The 21,751-nt window shown below is 29.5% G+C and overlaps 1 protein-coding gene across 2 annotated transcripts in view; it reads right to left on the bottom strand.

The window, feature by feature from the left end:
• LOC108560961 (homeobox protein OTX2-A-like) overlaps positions 1–6,817 on the bottom strand; it is a 31,094-nt gene extending 24,277 nt beyond the window's left edge. Inside the window, exons 1-2 of one of the 2 annotated variants that reach the window (XM_017918700.1) lie at positions 6,263–6,817; positions 1,025–1,068 (exon numbers count right to left, since the gene is read on the bottom strand). In XM_017918700.1, coding sequence (XP_017774189.1) covers positions 1,025–1,050 — 26 coding nt within the window. In that variant the 5' untranslated portion in view covers positions 1,051–1,068; positions 6,263–6,817. The remainder of the gene's footprint in view (positions 1–1,024; positions 1,069–6,262) is intronic. The other variant, XM_017918701.1, reaches the window with a different exon arrangement.
• Between the last annotated feature and the right edge of the window lie 14,934 nt (positions 6,818–21,751).

The following is a 21,751-nucleotide window of genomic DNA, read 5'->3' as shown; positions in this document are numbered from 1 at the left end:
AACGTTTAAAGGTTATAATTCACGTAAGATATTTGACTTTTCACTCAGTCCATAGGCGTCCACGAAAAATTTTCTGGGGGCAAGCAACCCGAAAAGCGCCGTCCTTAACGTGTTAAGTAAAATTATGCATTATTATACTTGATTTTTTACTTTAGCTCTGTGCTTTGTACTTTGACTTAGTTCAGATAACTATTTGTTACTATAACTTCTACTTATACTTGGAAAAACATCCCATAAATCTAAATTTTACCTATATTATTAAAACTAGTATAGTACTAAGTGTACTTTACAAACTTTTGATACTTACCTAATCATAGTCAATTACTAGTGTCATAGTGAAATAATTAAATGTGAATTGCAGGTAGGCAGCTCGCCAATTGCAACCATATGTTCTATCTCAAAAGTTATTGCATCATTCTTTACTATTAGGTGACTTATGCTTGTTACTATATATTGTTAAAATTATATTAGTGGTCCAATCCTGGCTCCTATGCTAATTTGGCAACTCCTGTAATATCTTTGCTTATACTTTCTATAGAAAAATATTCATGATAAATCAGTCAAATATAATTGTAAAAATCAAAATTAAATACACAATTTCGTATCGCCCCCGGATTCCGCTTTTCTCCTTCGCTTAAAAAAGCTTAAATTGATTTATGTGTTCCCTTTAAATAGAGGGGTGCGACGGAATTGGAAGGTTTTGGTTTCCGCTTCCTCCTGCATTCGCTTTTTTTTTATTCATTCGCCTTTGTGTGCATTTATTTGTGTTTATTTCGTGCGTCTTCCCTCGTTCACTCTCACCCTTAATGGGATATAAACGTGCGCATCATTTATTTGACCAATTCCTCCCCCTCTTCCCGCAAAGCGAGGAGAAAGCATTTCCGTTTCCGTGGCTCGAATAATTGTGAAGAGATTAGAGCGAACTCCTTTCTTCTGTTCAAACTTTTTTCCTTCCTACGCTTCTTTATCATTTATTCCTTTCATTATTTTTTCAAGAATGGTTTCAATTTATAATTTTACTCACCCAGCAGTCAAGCTGTTCGGCCACATCTAACGCACCGCTCCTTCCTAAAACACAATAAGGAAAATTATTTATTTATATTGGCATCAGACTTTGGTTGTAATTAAAAATGGATAAATTCGGTTTGTTTGCAGACCGCTCACTAGGAGCTCGTTTGAACGTAAAATTGAAAGACGTGTTTGGTTTTCGGGGGTGGATATTAAAAACCAAACCTACGTTTCTCTCCTTTTTTCTTGTATATTTCGAGAGGCAACCGTACACACGAGTGTGTGTTTATTAACATCCAAAATGAACATGCGTGAGGCTTTCGAGGACCCTTCAAAATTGTTGAAGAGACGAGAACAGCAGCAGCAGAAGAGGAGGAAAAGAGAGAAAAAGAGGGTGGAGTGAGTATTGTGTGCAAAACCACTACTGCTGCTGCAAGGATTAAATCCAAAACCGTGCAATTGGCCCATATGTAATTTCGGATTACAAATAGGAATACTTTCATATGGATTTTCGTAATGATAATAATCAGAAAATGATTAAATAATATCAATCGGTTTTCAACACTTACGGAAACCCATCGCTTCGGAATCGCGTATGATAAACTTTGTTATTTCAGTTTCACTTTTCCCCTTTATTTTAGACTTTTTGGATGTTTAACGTTGTTGAGTGTACGAGTCTCGACGTCCTACTGGCTCGGAATCCGAGCGCAGCCCGAAACGGCACAAGTAAATCCAATATAATCATAATATAATGATAATACTCTTTACCGGATCCGTGGATTTAGTAGCTAGCTAATCGTCTTATATACACACAGAAATTTCGCCTTCTTTTTCTAATCCGGATCACAGCGAGAATTGCTTGCAAAATTCACGACTTTTCCAGCCACCAACAACAACAAACAATCAATATAAACATAACGATTGAACTTTGAACACATGTACTGTTTATTATACTTTTTTCTATTATACATTATTTTTAAATAAGCATATCAAATTTTATAGTTAACAAAAGCAAAGTATGATAAAGAAAATATTTGGATGGGTAATGGGTAATCTCGTGTGTCCCGAGACGGGACCCAAGAAAAAAGGTTCATTTTTTATACATGAAACACATTTAAATTATAATTCATCTATTCGTCCCATCGTGATCTTAACAGTTGACTCACGGCAAATTTACTACAGCCATGGGTATGCTAAGTATTACATGGAAAATTCAGTCCCAGGTTCAATATCAATATAATCAGAATACATGTTAATCAATAGTAGTTGGAACGACTGGTATACATTTATATATCATAATAATTCATAATGTGAATACTCCTATTACTAATGATAAATTTGCATATTGTTAAACGCATTTCACATTATGTTTAATAAATGTTGATTTTTATTTATATACAATTTTAAAAAATGTAGAAAATTACCATTTTGAATATGGTTTTATTCAGGTATATAAAATTGATATATGAAACAAAACGTCAAAATGTTTTAAAATATTTATTTTTAACTTTGTAATCGTAGTATTCAATAAACCGTCATTACACTTTGATTTAAACATTCAATGAGTTAGTGATTAATGGAATTTATTACTATCAAATATGTATTTTACATCAAAATTATCCATTTGAAAAATGGAACATATTCCAATTTTATTAAGGAAGCAGTGTTTGTGAATATTGAAACATCTAAAAGTTGTGAAAATAAGCATTGTTCGTAAAATTCTTATTATTTTGTATATATCAAATGATTGTTTTTTCTTCTATACTGTCAAATATCTTTAAAGTCCGATTTCAAATAGGATATTGGGGAACCTTATTGCCCACACTGTGTGAGGTGTTGCTATACTATTGTATAAATTTAATGATAGTTGACAGAACATGTTAAACAATCAATGTTAGCATGTTTTAAATAATGATACAGTTACTTAACCCTTTCAAGACTACTGGTACATATATGTACCATTCAGTTTCATTTCAGGGCTAAGGATATTTTCTATTTTTTCATATTATATTTGGTACACAATCATTTACTTTTCTATTGCGTTTATGGTACTTATATGTGCCACTACGCCCTCGACGCACCCTTAATGTTTCATCCGCCATTTTCTAATATAAATAAATCATAAAAAAAATAAAAATGTGTTTCCACTGATTTACATTCATAATTGACTATGTATATAGAAAGAAGCTAAAAGTAAATTATAAAATATGATCGTATATAACTTTTTCCTTTAAACTATAATAATTTATTTTTCACATTCTATGAAATAAAATATTATGTAAAGCTATAACAGCATCAATCAATCAATTAACATCTATATACATGATAGCTCAATCTGTAATTATAGTTGACAGTTTCAGTATCAGAAAACTAATAATTGTTTATATACATATAATAGACATATTTCACGTAGTAATTTTTATTTAAAGAAATGCTTGTTAAAAATTGTTCAAATTCAAATTGCAAAGAAGATACTTGAATGCAAATTTTATTTTGTATTTATTGTTTATATGTAGAAATTAAATTACAATTGTGAAACCTGAATTAAACTAATAAAAAAATATGTAAAATATCTGTTACAAATATTATTTAATCATTGTGTTATTAACTGAATATGTTTTATGGTAATTTTGAATACAAGAAATAAACAATTCGGTTTGCTAAACTCGTAATAAACCACTTACTGTTCGAACAGAGCAGATAATTAACCGAAGCGATAAAAAATAAATCAACGCATGATTTCAACATCATTAATTTAATTTCAAACGCGCATTTATGTATTCCGCGGTTTCCGACTCTATTAAACAATCGAATTCTCTATTATTTTAACTGCACTGTAAATATAACAACAATGGCAATTAAAATTATAATTCACTGAGAGTATTATTACACGGAATAATATTGGAAATTAATGATTTTTATTTCAATTATTGTTTAACTCATTCATAAAAATGTGTTTAAATAAATAAACGAGGGCGATTAATAGCCGAATGGTTAAGTCGCCCTACCCACGAGCTAGTGGGCGCAGGTTCAAATCCTAGTCAAGCTAGGCCCTTTGTGAGCCCTCTTGGTGCCTGCAGCAATAGGGCCATCATTCATCACAGATGGACAGTGAAATGAATGAGGTTCAGTATATGGACCTTCAGTCAAGTCATCTAATGTCAACCGCGATTTAAATTTACTTAATTTTCACATTGATGAACAGATTGTAAATAAAATTACACGACATAAAAAATGAACTAAAGTTATTTGCTTAAATATAATATGAGAAAATGTGCTTTTTAAATGTATTTATATTTGAATTAAATTTAAATTATTATCAAAGTTTGATAAATAAATTTTCACAGTTTTGTACTTTGCAAAGAACTTCGTTTCGTATTTAATGATGCCATTAGGAAAGAAATATTCTGATAAATTAAACTATCCGTTTGCTGTAAAATTGTTCTTAAGTATATAATTAATTAAAATAACCCTTTGATCTATATTAAAACTAGTAAACATATGTAATTAAAATACAAAAGTCTAAAGAAGTAAATTATTAGAAATACAACAATTTACAAAAGCAGTAATTAAAAATTAGTATAAAAGACTATAAAATTTATGAATATAATTAAGAGTATTTATAAATTTCGAGAAGAAATATCTGTATAAACATGTATTTTCTAATATTTTTTCAGAACATGAACGATATTCCGGCGGCTCTTAATTCCTCATTTTTGGTTGTGCGATTTAAATTATTTTTTTTACTAAAAATTGATTAATATCAAAGGGCGAAAAGACATTTGTATGTAGGTCTATAGTAAATATTTATTATTATATTTATTAATCTCAAATAGAAAACGAATAGAAAAAAAAGTTAATATTTATCAGCGATCAAAAAACTAACAATCAAACTAATAATATTAAACGTTAAGGCAAAGGTATAAAGGTTATTATTATTATTTGTTAATAAAAATAAATAATAATATCATAAATGATAAATTAAAGTAACAGCACTTCATTTCTCTTGAATAATACCCTTCTCCTTTTAGGTTGTATTTCAATTTAGTTTTAGAAAAGGAAATAAATCAGGTATACCAACTACTATATATAAATTGCAGTATAATGTAAAATTGAATATGTCATTTCAATTTCAATGTCATCGGACTTCAAGCATCATTGTTGGTATGCCTGGCAGGAATATATTATTGTCTTATGTCACTGTTAATTGACCTTAATGAATTGACTAAAAAATGAAGGATAAAACCCAAAAGAAATATTTTAGAACATGAGAATCAAAATATTAATACTTATTTTTTATTATGATTATAGCCCTATTTCTGCTATCAAACTACACTTATCGGCAAATTTAAAATCAAGTCATAAAACACAATTCTTCACCGATTAATGAAGTAAGCGTCAGAAAAATAAAGTAGGTATTTTTTAAGTAATATCCTCAATAATATTAAAGAGAATAGTTCAAATAATTTGATTTAGATCCTAATTATAATAGTAATAAAAGAGAAATAGAAAATAAATTGCCAAAATATTTATATTATCTTTGAGTTTCCGCGCATTAATCAAATATAATTCATTGGCTAATACTATATATTGACAGCATAATTAAGAAGTAACTAAGGCCGAAATTTGATTAAAAGTGTCCGAATAAATATAAGGGTACAACTTTCATACTAAATATTATCAGTGTTTTTTATATATTGAAATGTCATTGACATTCCGGCGGGAAGTTTTATTAACCTTACGATTATTTCTATAAATATAATAATTATACTATTATTTGTATTTCATAATAAAGTAAATAAATGTTTTTTTGCGGGTCGGGTTCGCGGTCTGCGGTAACGTCGAAGTCTCCAGCTTTAGCCACAGAAAAACGAATCAATACCGAAACGGAAACTCTACTTTTGCAAATAAGAATTCCTATAAGATTTTTCCCGACAGCTTAAAAAAAATGTTTTGTTTGTTGTCAATGTTGTTGTCGTAGGATCGACGATGGCGTGACCGCGGCGTTGTTGTTGTTTATTTTGTGTAAACAAATAAAGCAGGAGAATTGTGAATAAAAGCCTGTCGCACATAAACATATCCGCACGACGAGTAATCCGTATTAATCAAATGAGCTTAAGTCCACGACTTTGCGGTCCGATAAATCAGCAAAATAAAAGTCCAGATGAGAAAGGAGATGGAATTGCAGAGGTAGGATTCAATTCAGTAGCTATGCGTTATAGAAATTGAGAATTTGGATAGTTGTAAGACTCACCGTTTTCGTTCCAAATTTTGCTTGCACTTCGTCACAGCGCACAAACACGAACGACACAGGCACGGATTTCTTGCACTCTTTCTCGATGTTGTTGCTTTTTTTTTGACGAGTTTTCTTTCTCTTTTTGGTTTTATTCTTCCACTTGTCTGTTGTTTGTGTATGTCTTTTTTTAAATTTTATTATCGTTGCTGCAGCTCTCGCCTCGTCTGGGCTTCGGGTGACTCTCTCAGGTGTAGATTTGTTTATACGAATTTTGGATTTCGATTTTGACTTTGTGTATGGATGCGAGGTGTCTGTGTATAGAAAGTCAATAAATATCACTCCATCTATTTGTTCACTTAGTCAAACACAATGCGAGTTAAGCCTCGGTACTTAGTGTAGATAAAACCCGAGTTTAGCGCAAATCGGTTTACAGTGGATTCCTAACTATATACACGCTCCTAATACGAAGGCTGTATTAAATAAGTAGAATTGATCCTAACTTTTCACTCGGCCCCAGCCACGCCCTCGCCGCCCTCTCGCCCCTCTCGAAACTCGACCCGACCGCCCCCACTCGCACACACACACCTACACTCACGGATACGCGTGATCGTGTACTATGGACGCACACAAACATATACGTGCAATGTACGCGCTCCGAACGACGGCGTGAGGGACTCGCCAACTCCCTCCTTCTCCTCCACCGCCTCCGCCGCCGTCACTTCCGCAACCGCCGCCGCCTCATGCACACTCAGTATGCGACGACGCGCTGCGCAACCTTCCGTTCTGATCGGCCGCCTCCGTTCGTTCCTTGCCTCGCTTCGCCTCGTCACCGACTGACACTCTCAACAAACTGCCGTCGCTACAGAAACCACCACCGTCGCCGCCTCCTCATATTCCCTTAATGTTTTCATTCTTGCTATTAAACATTATAATACAGAAAAAAAAAACATAGCCTGCATCATTATTATATAAATAAATACATATTTGTTTCAAGAAAATTCAAAGTATTATATTCAATGATTAACCCTTTCAAGTCCAATAAAAAAAATATTTTATTCAAATATTTATAAAAGCATTTATTTATTAATACAAAAACATCTTACCTGTTTTTTTTATTATTCAATATTGCCCACTGTTAAAAATACATCTTGCGACAATTCACATTAGTTGCTTCCAACAGTTTTAATCATCGAAAGACAAAATTGAATTTAAAAATTAATGATTCCATTTGGAATCACTGGGCTGGAAAGGGTTAATAATAGTTAACACAAAGCAGAAATATCTTATATTATTTATGAAATAGAAACAATAATTTATTGACCCATATATGATATAACTTATAAAATTCAATATAATAGTGATTTTTTTTGTAACATTTGGCGAAACTAATAACTTTAAATTTCTAATAATTTATATTTATTGTAAAGGTTCAAAAAATATATATAGAGAATTACAATTATCATCCCTTTCCAGCCCAATTTTTTTTTCCAATTTTTATTTACCTGATTTTTCAATTCAATTCACATTAGTTTCTGCCAACAGATTTAATCGTTGAAAGACAAAAATTGAATTTTTAATTATTCATTACATTTGGAATTACTGGACAGGAAAGGGTTAATTATAACTAATAACTATTGTAACCCGCCCCATTTGAATTTATTTAAATCAAAATACATTTAACAATTTACTACTTAACTCAGACTTTCAGCCAAAGTAAAAATATAATTCCAAACACATTTTTGGAACATTTCTGGCAAAACACAATATTTACAATAAAAGGAGATGGCGATCGTATAATATGATTGTTAGATTCCTAAAAAAAATGCATAATAACAAGATATTAGGTAGAATACCCTGGTTCTTTAGATGCATTTATGAATTTTAAATTTTTTTTTGCATTTCTTGGTTTATGATTTATATAGTTCATTTTTATGTAACTATGTTCTGTGGAAAGACCAGATTTTTATTTAATATCGGCCGCGGTCTTTTTGCCAAAGTTTTGCTAACATTCAGGGTTTTATAGTGATTTTATATTCATTTATCTTTGTTGGAATTTATGTTTCTTTTATATTCTTCTTAACGCAATTGTCAATCTAAAATAAAACTTCTTTATCATTACAAAAAAACACTTTATGCAAGAACATAATACAAACGTAACAAAATAACATAGTAAGAAAAAATAAAACTAAATTGAATTGCTGCAAAGGGCTATTGATTTTAATACTATTTTTCTTAAATATTTGTGCAGGGATTCCCAAACTTTTTTAGTTTGCGACGCCCTTAATACATCAGATTTTTTTTCGCGGCGTCCCAAGTCAAATCATTGGTCTATGGCAGGGCGATCTTTATGTTTATATATCACAATTTTCGCTTTTTGAGGCGTCCAGTTTGGGAACCTCTACGTTAGAGTGAAACACTACAAAGCCTTCTTTCTGTACAAGAATTCCCTGGTCTTTTGAATAATATAAATGAATTGCTTAGTTTATCTTATATTCATGTTATCCAAATGCTTTGGAATTTTCTCAATTCTCGAACAATATTAGAGCGTATGATCTTATTTAGTATTGTTTATACACATATCTACAGTAGTGGAATAAGCACTTGAAAGGCGCAAATTAATAGTGAGGCCATTCTTTAAATATTTCCAATTCAAATTAAAATTCATTTAAAAAATGATGCAATCTTCAAATATAATCACATGTAATTATAAATATAAGCTTATTTTGTTGTATATCTCGGGCAAATATTTCTTTCTAGAAAATATCATTAACTAGACAAATACTATATGCATCGGTAAATAGTTTTCTAATAATCATTTATCTTTAACCGTGGGCCACTAATAGCCGAATGGTTATGTCACCCTACCCATAATCGAACCGGCGCCGGTTCGAATCCTGGTCAAGCCAGACTCTTTGTGAGCCCTCTCAGTGCTTGCAGCAATAGGGTCTTCGTTCATGAAGATGAACAGTCAAATGAATGAGGTTCAGCATATGGACCTTCAGCCAAGTCGATGGACAATGACAGTGTTAATGATAGCAGCAGATTCACAGTCAAAGATAATAGTGGAATCACAAATCAACAATATACTACTGAAGTTAACCTACAAGACGACAGCCAACCAACAAATTAAAATCAAAATCATCATAATGGTAACTATCCACCGGAAAAGATTATTGATGAACAGATTGTGAATAAAAATTATACGACATAAAAAAAATCTTTAACCGTAATTTTCAGAAGCAAATTGTATTTTCAGGAACTCCTGTTGCTTAAATAGGAATGTTATTTTTTCAATGTAATACAATTATGTGGCAGAATGTTAACAATTCTTGATAGTTTTGTGAATTATATGCATATTAAATTTGCTTATATCCAATTATCTCAATACACCTTAAAACTATTTTTTTAAACGGTTTTACCTAGTCAATTAGAAATGTAATAATACGATTTTCTTAGTTAAAATCTATTTATTGAATTAACTTATTGCTTATGACATATAGAAAATTAAAATAAGAAAACTTGTAAAGTTATGACGATAAATTCATAAACAAGATGCAACAAGTATGTTGATAGCTAAATGTGGATTAATTTTTAGATCTGGAGCATAGAATATTAGGGTTTTGAATAACACTGAACGAATTAATCGTATTCTTCAAGTGTTGGCAGTATATATTATATACTTAAAAAAAACTAATATTTACAAAAAAAAAAGCTATAGGCCTTTTGTCCCAGATGAATTCAATACAATTCTGTAACATAAAATTTATGATAATTTAATAAATAATAATCTATACAATTTATATTTTTACAAGTACAGTCTCGGTTAACAATAACTTTTAATCCTAAATCAATATAATTCATATATTAAACACTTTTTAATAGAGTAGTTTTTCCTAATGTTTCAGAAAAGAAAAAAATAATTTCTCATTTCACGGGAACAAAAGACATATTTTTATATTATAATTCAATTTAATATAATCAAATTTATTGTTTTTATGTGAATTATTATTGTATTATTTCATGTCTCAATTAGTTTTAAAAATATGTATTTTGTATTTTGTTTTATATATTATTATGTAAAAATCATTTATATCATATTACGAAGGAATTAAAGTTTCTGTTCGTAATGCAGTTATTTGGTTATTGTAATGGGTGTCGGGCTTAAGATGATTTTGAGGGTGAGAATGGGAAGCCTCGTTAATGCTGACGATAAGGCCATATAATGTGATGATGGAATTGTTGCTTATATTAGATGGATGTATTGGTTAGCTGTGCGTGCGATGAGGATAGGAGGAATGGGGAACCAGGATCAGAAATGACGGTCGATGATGATTAAGATTAAGAACTGATGTCGTCGAGGGAGGTACGAGGACGGAGGTCCCTACGGCTGTCTGAGTCTGAAATTAATAAGCCTTTGCTCACCTTTGTTACCGACCTACATGCTCAGGGCTTCACTTAATCCACACACGCAATTACATTACAATATGCAGAATATATTCGAAACCAATTTCACGAACTATCGTGACATAATCCAAAAACCATTGTCTAAAAACAAGAAAGTAAAATTTCCAAATTTATTGTTATGAATATTATTTTCTCCATCATTTTTCGTGATCAAACACAATAAATGGAAAGAAAAATATAAATTTACAAACAGATTTTATTGATTCTAGTAACCCGGACTATTTGAAACCGAACTAATCGAGGAACTAAATAGCATAGAGCGAAAAAATGGTAATTTACATATAAAAATAACTGTGTGTTCTATTATAATTTATTTCTAATTCGCTCAATTAAAATTTAGTTTGCTTTGAAATTTTCAAACCAAATCAAAGCCGTATTTCTATATTTGTACTTTCTGAAGTTAAATCAGTAAATAATTAAATACTATAAACATGTTTACAACTACAAATTTACAAGTAATTTTGTCAAACATTTTATTTTTCAAGGTATATATTCAACATATATTATATATTTCATTTAAACATTTAAATTTGTTAAATTTAATTACATGAATTTACGTTATAGCGTAGAAATAATGAGAAGAAATATAGAAATTTATCTTTTCCAACACATTACAAAATGTTGATAATAAAAATTATAAATTATCAGATATTTAAATAAACACTTTCAAATGTTAGTACATCATTTGAAAGTGTTTATTTAAATATTTTGATATTGTTATCTTACACAAATCGATAAGAAAGTTTTCATACTAATTTTAGTTAAATAATATTAATATTTCTTGCTTTCCGGGGAAAGTAAGTAGATAAGAAAAGTTAGGTGATTAGTAAGTAATCAGTTATCTTTTAATTATACACAATAAATATTGTAGTTAAATATTTAAATATAATATAAAAGTTTCCAATATAATGCAATCCTTAATATATACGTTAGCAATTCAAATAAAATTATTATAATAAATCATAATTTTACAAAAACCCAAAAATTATTATCACGAATTTGGCTGTATTGTTTCATTATATAATTAATTATTTCATTGATCTACTCTTCGCCCGTAAATCGTATTTAAATGTTGAACATCTGCACTATTTCAAGCATTTCTAATTATACTTCAGCTTTGAGCCTATTACGTGTGCGCATTCCAATAAGTACGTTTTTTATACTCAATTCGTTTAATCCACTAATTTACGGTCTTTAAAGGCTTAAAATGTGCGCTTGAACTTGCACTTTCTACTGCACATAATCCGCACTCCTTACGAAAGAATTTTCTCCACTTCGAACTTTTCCAATTCAGTTTTTCATTAAAAGTCTGTCAGCTCCAATCGATGCACAATATAAGAATATTGTAATATAATGAAAGTAGTTTGATTATGAATTGAATGAAAACTTTTTGTTTTATCATCAATTTTTAAGTTTAATATTTTAATGAAATAATATTTAATTTAATATTAAATACATAAATATCTCGCTTGGTGCGATTCCGGACTCTTTGAGGTTGGACTAATTGATGAAATAAATGCAAAATAAACGGCACAAAAAGAGACTTTATTTAGAATTTATTTTTATTTTTCTGAAATAAAAATATGTGAATTATGTAAACACTTCATTTATTCTTTTTAGTTTGAAGTATTAAATTTGAGTTTTGTTTATTTCTTAATAAACAAAAGTTCAAAATTGATAAAATGCACAATAAAAATTGAACCTCTTTAATAAAATTGGACAATAAATTCAAATAGTAAAGATACAAAAAAATATATAAAAACGGTACCGAAATTTGAATATAAATTCTAATAATTAACAAACAGTTAAATTGTTAAAGATACAAATACATAATTTTTATAAATCTGATTTAAATTATAAATATAAAATAGTTGAAATCATAAAAATACAAAAATAATAATAAAACATAAGATATATCAATATCAATATATATCAAAATAATGAAATAAATTGAAACAGAAAAATTGTTAAAGAAATAATTTAAAAATTAGAATATTATTTTATTCATATACTCATTTGATAGAGAAAAAATATTTTAATTAATATTTTTTTTAAATATGAATATGAAGTGATAAAAATTGGGTTCACTAGTTGAAACTAGTCGAACAAGAACACTCTGGTATTCACTGTTTTGTTTCTGAATTTCAGATTTGTTCGTTTCTTGTTTGCTTTTCTTTCGGACCTCGCTCGTTTTTGTGCGTTTGTTTTGACCCAAACCACGCCTACCATTGTTTAAACGCCCACTGACGCGCGGCGCCTGCGTAATCACGTGACCATTCACGGACCAATAGGATCTCGACCGGCCGTAAATCAATTCGGCTTGCGGAATGGAGAGAAGAAAGATGGAAAGAGTAGAACGAGTCTCTCACAAATTTATATATATATATATGCTAGCATTTTTTTTCTTTTCTCCGGTCGTGAGGAGCAGAGAGAGAATTTTCGGGGTAGGATTAGGGGGACGACCGTCGAGGATGAAGTAATATTTCTAACGGTGGCGACGGCGACAGGGTATACGTTCAAATATGTATGCGTGAGTGTATATGTGCAAGAGGGAGAAAGCGAGGGGCCGGAGAGAGTCAAGTTCACTTGAGAGTTCGATTCCCGGCATTTTGGTCGCTGTTTAAATATTCGTAATCCCTATTGATTCGCATTTTAGTACTGCTCTCAATCTCGACTGGATGTATCTCTATCATTTGGGTGCTATCCGCAACCCTTGAATTTTAGTTCTTCATGTACCATAGGATGGATTCAACGAGTGTGTGAGAGAGAGAGGTGAAGAATATTTGGATGTTTGTAGGAGGATGTTTTTTTTTCTTCTCCTGTATGATCACAGAGACCGGCTTCCCTTTCTTCAACCCCCGTACTGACGAGGCGACAAGAAATGATCGAAAAATGGGAGTCGAGACAATGTCGAATTTTAATCCCGCAGCCCACTCGAAAAAAGTATACAAGTACGCGTTAATTTTCTTTCGGCACCGACTAAATCACAGTTACGTGCTTTTTTTTACATAAGAATAATTTGAATAATTATTATATCTATTTGAAAAAATCTATGTTGTAAGATAGAGTAAGATATGACAAACACTTCTAATTTGTGCTTAAAATATTTTTTAATTCTTTAATGAACTTAATGTAATCGTCTTTTAAATGTCAATTAAGATATACCTATGAAAATTCTAATAATTAAGAAAATGTACTTTAATGTAGTAGGCTATTTTAGATAATTATAAAACAAAACATGAACTTAAGTACATATTAAACTCTGAGATTAAATATATCCAGAATATACATAAAGGTGTCATTTCTTTTACTATAATTAATAAAAATAACTAAATTTTCTTATTTACATAAATAAAATACATATCGAAAAGGCATTACAGTTTTTTCTGGATTCTTTTGTATTATATCAAATAACGAAACTTAAATATTGTATAGAAGCATGTGTACAAAAAATAATCTTTATTATTATACATTTTATTCATCTATTCGAAATAATAAAAAAAAAAACAATTATAACATTTGTTATTGTACTATAATTTCATCATTTTTATCTCATGGAACACTTGAATCTGTACTTAAACTTCTGCGGTATACTTAAATTATGATGATGTTTTAACATGGATATTTACACTTATTACGCTTTGTAGTTTATTATTTAATATTTAGATCTTTTTTAATGACACATATTGGCTAATATCTTATCTAATCCAGTAATGTTTATTCTAAACTGGGTTAAACAGTCCAATATTAATGGACAAATATTATATATTATTTAACTGGATTAAAAACACATATTGATTTCATTAATTTATATAAATTTGCTTTATAAAATTGTCCTCAATATATTAGTTTCAATAATCATTTCATAAACAGTTAAATGTATGTAGTGAAAAACATATACGTATACGTTTTGTATCAGGTGATAGATACTAAAAGAAGAAAATCGATTTTAGAAAACTTGAATGTTCAGAACTAATTCTGCGCAATTTTCGAGTATGGCAATACATCGCATAGTGCGTCTTCGATCAGTCCGTATTCACTATAGCCCGATCAATATTTCAAAACAAACACATTTTATTTGAGTAAAAATAAATTATAATTTTATGTAGTACTCACACTAATATTGCAGTATTATTATAATTAATTCAATATAAATGATAGACATTAAATATGTCTTAGAAAAATATCTGTGGAACGATGAAATTACGTTATTTAAGATTTCTAAAAAAATGCAGTGCGACGAAACAATCAATTTTAATTTATTTTAATTTTCAAACATTTGTTGAAAGTGTCTATAACAGTTGGTATTGTGAATACATTATAGATAATCCGCTTTATTAATTAGAAATTATTTATATTTCATATTATAAAACTGTATTGTTTTTTAATATTATTTACATTTACTATATTGAAAATAAATTGTTACAAATTAAATTGGGCACGTAATCCAGTTTATAAATATTATTTTTAATATGTTAACTCTTGCTATTAAAGGATTAAGGGTCATGGAATAGCGCTTTCATGGAATAATAAAAATATGTTTGTTATTCTTTTACACTTTAAAAATGAACTATTCTGTGCTCGTAATCAATAGATATTTTTGTATAGAAAATATTGCAACACAATACTTAAACTGGTGCAATATTTTAACAGTATTTAACATGTATTTTTATTAAGACATATCTGACCTCTACAAAATATATATTCAAGAAGTAAATATTGTTATGATTATTTACAAATAAAGTTTTCAATTTTAATTGTATGGATATTTTTGTGAATATATAAAGACAAAAAAAGGTATGTACCACAGCCTTTTAATCCAATTATTCATATTTTGTATAATATTATATATGGGGTGTAAACACTTCAGTAAATAGACGAAATCATCAATAATTTAGGCCACAATTTGTAGCAATTTATTATTTCATACTTACTCATTAGCAATTATTGATATATTATCAATCAATTTAAATCTTTCTGCATATATTTATATTGTAGTTACAACTAATTTTGTTTATTGTATTACATTTTATTTCAATCCGCCGTAAACATAATAAAAAACGGTTTTGATTATTGAGTTACAAAATTCTTAACTATGTGAAATAAAATATAAATTTAAAGTATTCATTTTTCTATATGTTAAATAGTTATGAAGGTTTCATTGAACGACTCTGATTAGTGAATTGCTTTGTAAATAAGAAATTTGTTATCTAACGATAGGAAAGTCCTTCAATTTAAATATATTTTTTATATACTTTTTTCTTATCAAGTAATTAGAGTGTTGTTTAGATTTTGATGATTTGGAGAAAGATATACGATTTTTAAACTATAGCAATAGAAATTGATTCAATGTCTATGTTTCAAGATTCAAGGTTTAATATATTTTGAAATTACATTAAAGTTATGTAATTTGCAGAATAATCAATTTTTGTTTGTTTTGATATTATTGGTAATTATATTTTATAAATAGTATATCTTATTTTTTTTTTAAATACATTAGAAGTAATTGGAAACTATACTTTCTTTATTTCATGTTGTAATAATTTTGTTCACAATCTGTTCAATCAATGTTAACAATGAGTAAATTGAATCGCGGTTTACATTCAATTGAAAAACTTTCCCGGTGGATAGTTACCATTATGATAATTTTGAACATTAATAATTACAATAGCCAAAACATTAGTATGTGACTCCAGTCTACCTTGATATCTATTACAAAATGTTGGTATTGTATCCTCGATCATATCTATACGGATATGAATTTGTTTATTCTTGGCGAACCACTGAGCCCTAATAACATTTCTTAGGAATTTTGATTGAAACCTTTGTTTGATTTGTATGTTCGATTTGCTAGCTGCCTATCCTATGCGTTTTGCATACTTTTTGATTTACTCTCCAAGGGTATTATATCTCGTATTGGAAGACTTCGATAGAGGTGGCGAGGTCTCCAGGCGCTACAATCGTAGAGGTGCCAATAGCGCAAATAATAGGTAATAGTATAATTATATATTTGATGCTGTAGCGCTACTAAGATATTTGGCCCTAGGCGCAAGATTTACTTGCTGCGATCCTGCTTGTCTTCAAAAGGTACAACTCTTATATGTAGTTTTTTCATGCATTAAAATAAAACTTTATATGTTTTTTTAATTCAAGTTATTTTTTTCTTGATTTTTCATTGCAACATAAGATGTTTAGGCCATCTTTCTTCAACATGTAAAGAGCATAAATATAAAAAATATTTCGCGGGTCGTCAAAATATTTTACAAATATATTGTTTAGCGGCTAGTATAGAAATAAATACCAATATAAATAAAATTGACAATTAATAGAAATTAAATAATAAACTAACAAGCTTTATGCTACCTACATTCATTGTTTACTACACTTTACACAAAACATATATATCTGTCAATTGTTCTAAATACATGAAACTTTTTTTTCCCAAAATTCAAACTTTTTAGGAATAAAGAGTTTTTATAATTATTAGAAATTAAATAATAAACAAACAATTATGTACAAATATATCTAAAATAAAAAATAATGTACTTATTACATTTATGTTTAATAAATTTTAATTAATAATTTGAATGGTTACGCAATTGAATTATTGTTATGTAATTTTAACGTTGTTAAATGGAAAGATGTTAGTTATTATCATTTCCATTATACGGCACGTTATTTCTTTTTCACCTGTAATTCAAATGACGTCTCATTAAAACATTGCGCCAACGCAATTAATGCAAATTGCGTGACGTCAATGTGATATTAAAATCGGACGCGGCGTTAATTTGAATTGCAATTAACTCTCCGTCCGCCTGTTTATTTTGCTCCGTCGCTGGGTAACCATGGCAACGACATCGTTGTTTATCTTGAGCCGTCAGGCTTTTTGTTGTGCTCGTTGTGTGTGTGTTTTCCGTTGGCTGTTCTCCGCTTCTTGTTTCCACAATCCTCTACCTCTGCTGCTGTTTCATCGAAGATTTATGCGTTCGCGTAATTTATTAATTATAAGCAGATTTAGATTAAAATCTACTAGAAATGAGAGCCCTCACATAAATTCGATCATTATCAGATATAATTCAATTAGGATTTGGTGCAATTAAAGTGCGTGAAACAGAATGGAGCAAAAAGAATGGGAAACGACGGGAATGGCGAAATGAAGATTTATTCGAATTTCTTATGGATATAGTTTGTTGGCAATGTTCTGAAAAATTAAGTCACAAGTGAATACTAGTATGTATTCAAATACGTTTATTTTGTTTTCCCAACTATTTTAAAATGTGACTTACAAGTAGCTTTATTCATACTACCTTTCACTTAAAACGTATATATCTCTCAGTTGTTCTAAATACAAATGTTTGTCAAGTAATCACATAATAGCTTCAATTAACATCGTAATGTCAAAGCTTTTATCAAATTGCTGCTGAGGTTTATCCACATTTTGTTCATCATATACAGTGAAAATGTGTGTTGTTTGTTGATAAAATATTTAATCCTCACAAAAATATAAAAAGAATTTTTGGTAATTTGTGTTTGAATGTTCAACGTATTTATATTTAAATATTTAGACATAACATCTATTCATGTAAAGTATATTTTATAAAAGAATACAAGAAAGCTCAAATATCCTTGAATATTTGAATTTCTAAGAAATATTTAGACATGTTGAAGCGGATTTATTTGCTAATTTTCGTGACAGTTCAATAAACATGGATTCCTCACTATATACCTGACACTAAAAACTAATAAAAATAAACCATAACCTGCCGGTTTTATCACTTTTTGGTTCGCGATCTTTTTTTGAACCTTTGAAGAATGGGTATATGCAGAAAAACGTAAAAAACATACCATCCCGTCTGCCATCAATTTTTCTGCGACCCACACTTTGAGAATCACTGGGTTATTCTTTATTTTTTTACCGTTTAATTTGAGGGCTCCCAAGTAATGTTCATTTGGGCATTTGGGGTACAGTCTAGTACATTTAATATTTACAGAAGTTTGGCTCACTGAAACAAAATTGTCTCTTATATGAGATGACAATACTTCCACAAACGTAAATTTAATTAGTAAATAATTTAAGGGAAGATCAGTATTATGCAAAGGTATTGCTCAGTTGAAGGATGAACTCAAATAGAGAGTGAAGTAAATAATGTACTTTTTACTTAAAATTATTAACAAATATCTTTTTATATTTTTTATTCCTGTATTTAAATATAAATAAATGGCCCGAATAAAATGTGTATAATCAACGTAAATGTTTATTTTGACAGTATACAACATAACAATGTTAATTTTACATTAATATTATAAAACATTATTGGCAACTAACTATTAGGACACAAAATTTGTATGAAATTTTGAAATTTGATTCAAAATATTTAAATTTTAATATTGCCATTATTATGGGAAATGTATTTTTATTTAATAATTTTGTTAGTGGATGAAACAATCCGCTTGAAAAGTATTGGATGAAAGTAAAAAAAATATTTCTGTTTATATGTATTCTCAAATTATTGTGTTTTCTCTTATGCCCAGATAAATGTATACAAAAGGAGCAGCTACAAAATATGCTGTTAGTTAAATACATTATTTCAAACTTATTAAAAGTAGACAGAGCTAATTTAAGAAATGAGTCCCACGTGTTGTTGCTGCATTGATTTGAAGCGTGTTTAATTACATTAATTGGATTGTCGTGTCCCACATTGTGTCCCTTCTATTCCCCATTAAACTGACTATCGATTTCGGCGTTCCACTTGTACCTCTGCCTTCTCTATCGACATCCTCTGCTTGGTGTCGGATTGCACATACACGCATTGAATCAATAGTAGGGTCTGTGTCCTTAATCATCTGCAAATAGAGCAGGCCACGGCGGAGGGCGAAAGGGCCTTTTAGTATTTCTCGCTCATCGCGTATACTTTTTTTCTTCTGTTGTATACAAGTCCCTCTCAATATTTCTTTTCCCCATCTCTTTTTATCTACGTTTCCTCTCGTTTTTATCTATCCTTTTCGGGGTCTTCCTTGCACGGGTGGCCCCGTCCAGATTTGCCTTTAGTAATTTTACGGGTTTGTGAATGAAGACATTTCCCCAGTGGTTTGTTTTCCCCGGGCTCCAGGGGCCTTCGCAGCGGGTGGAAAACCGTGAGCTCGGGGATTGAATTAAAGCGGAACAGATGCGCGACATTATTACAACAACATACGAAAATATAGATAGAGATATAAATGGGGTAGCTAAATAATAATTATACTCGAATGAAGACTCCTGATAATTAGTAAATTAATTGAGAATTCCTTTACACAATAAATCCAAAATTAATCAGTAATTTATTAATCACATTTCGCAATAGGTTGAGAAGGACCCACCTCATGTTTGTTTTCATTCGCATTTTATTGTAATCTATTGTAGGGGATGACCTTCTAGCTATTCCATTTCTGATGTATTTTCTGATGTAATTTTCAGTAGGAGCAAAGCAGTAGAGTCAAAGTGATCCGTCTATAGCAAATGCGTTTTTAAAATATAATGAATATTTGGTTTTCAAAGTGGAATAACTTTGGTTTCCCCAGGGGAAAATCAGTAATTTTATAATCAAGTGTGTTCCACATTAATACTTTGAATGAATTGCAATAGATGATGACTTCAATTCATTGTATATAAAATGTGACTGATGTCAACAGTAGAGTTATATATAAATCTTCACCATTGGGTAAAAATAATTCTAGGTATTTTATAAAACAAGTAGGACATGCCATATATGCATAATCGAATGTTGGTTGTACAGATTCCCCAAAATCTTAGAATTCTGATTGCAAATATTATGTTGGTTAAAATGACTGTTGAAACACAACCTAATGAACCGAATCATACATCTCAAAGACATAGGTGTTTTTGTCCCAGCAAGAGCGACAAGAAAACACCTGTGTTATATGCAAGAGGCCATATTTGTTGTCTTGCTCTACAAAATTGCTCAGACTGTTTTGAGTAATATCAGTTTTAAATGATGTTAAATTCATTAAATGATAAGAATTAATATGTATTTATTGTAAATATCAATAATTTGTTCTACTTTTGAAAAAAAATAATAGAGGGGTCCTTTTAACCCATAGGTAGTACTTGTGTTTTTTATTAGCCCGTGGTAGTTACGGGTTAAATGTGGTTGCCCTACAAGCAATTAACAATAAACTATGAAGTTCTAATAAAAGTTATAAAGGAAAGCAAAATTTATTTAAAGAGATAAATAACAATAACTAATGCAATATAAATAACAATAACTAATGCAATATAAGTTTAATACATTAAAAAAACAATAATTAATGAATTATTGTAACAAACCATTATGGCAAAACATTTTTTTATATCGTATCTATGTCGTATTGCTCAAACTTGTTGAAATGTCTGTTTCTGCCTCGTGGATTTCACTATGAGAATATGGTTGTCAGCCAGTGTTAATAAGTTTTGTACATTGACAGTACAGGTATCCCCAGTTTGGTTTACGAAATCCCGGACTTACAAAATTATAAAAGTTCTAATTTGTTACAAGGAGATATATAGTGATAAAAAATTAACTGTTCAAACAAAAAATGATAATTTCTTTAATAAAATATAATGTTTTTGGAAGATGTACTATCTGTTTTGTTGCATTTGTTTCTTTTGTCGTTTTTTATTAAATAATTGTGATGTCTACATTAAAAAGTATTTGTAAGTAAATATTTTGTTTAATTTAATCTATTTTTTCAAATGTATGCAGTCAGTAATACGAAATTTAACATAAAAGTAAAAACCATGATAAAGTGTGGTAAGATAAGTATATTTTGAATTTTTTTAAATTCCCTAGACATACGAACATATTCGTCTTACGAACAACCCTTTAGAACGGAACTAGTTCATCAGTCAGTCTCATCGACTGTATTTGTTGCCAAAAATTACCGGTAGTAATGTAAAACCAGTTAAACGTTTACTTGAAATGGGACGACTACTCCTATATTACAAAAGATATAGAACTTGATAAATAAAGTTCTGTATATAATAATAATATATGTAATGGTCAATAA

The sequence above is a fragment of the Nicrophorus vespilloides genome, unplaced genomic scaffold, assembly GCF_001412225.1.
Source record: "Nicrophorus vespilloides isolate i.1.1-1 unplaced genomic scaffold, Nicve_v1.0, whole genome shotgun sequence".
NCBI lineage: Eukaryota > Metazoa > Arthropoda > Insecta > Coleoptera > Silphidae > Nicrophorus > Nicrophorus vespilloides.
Note: the sequence above shows the minus strand (reverse complement) of the source record. Positions and strands in the feature narration are given on the sequence as shown.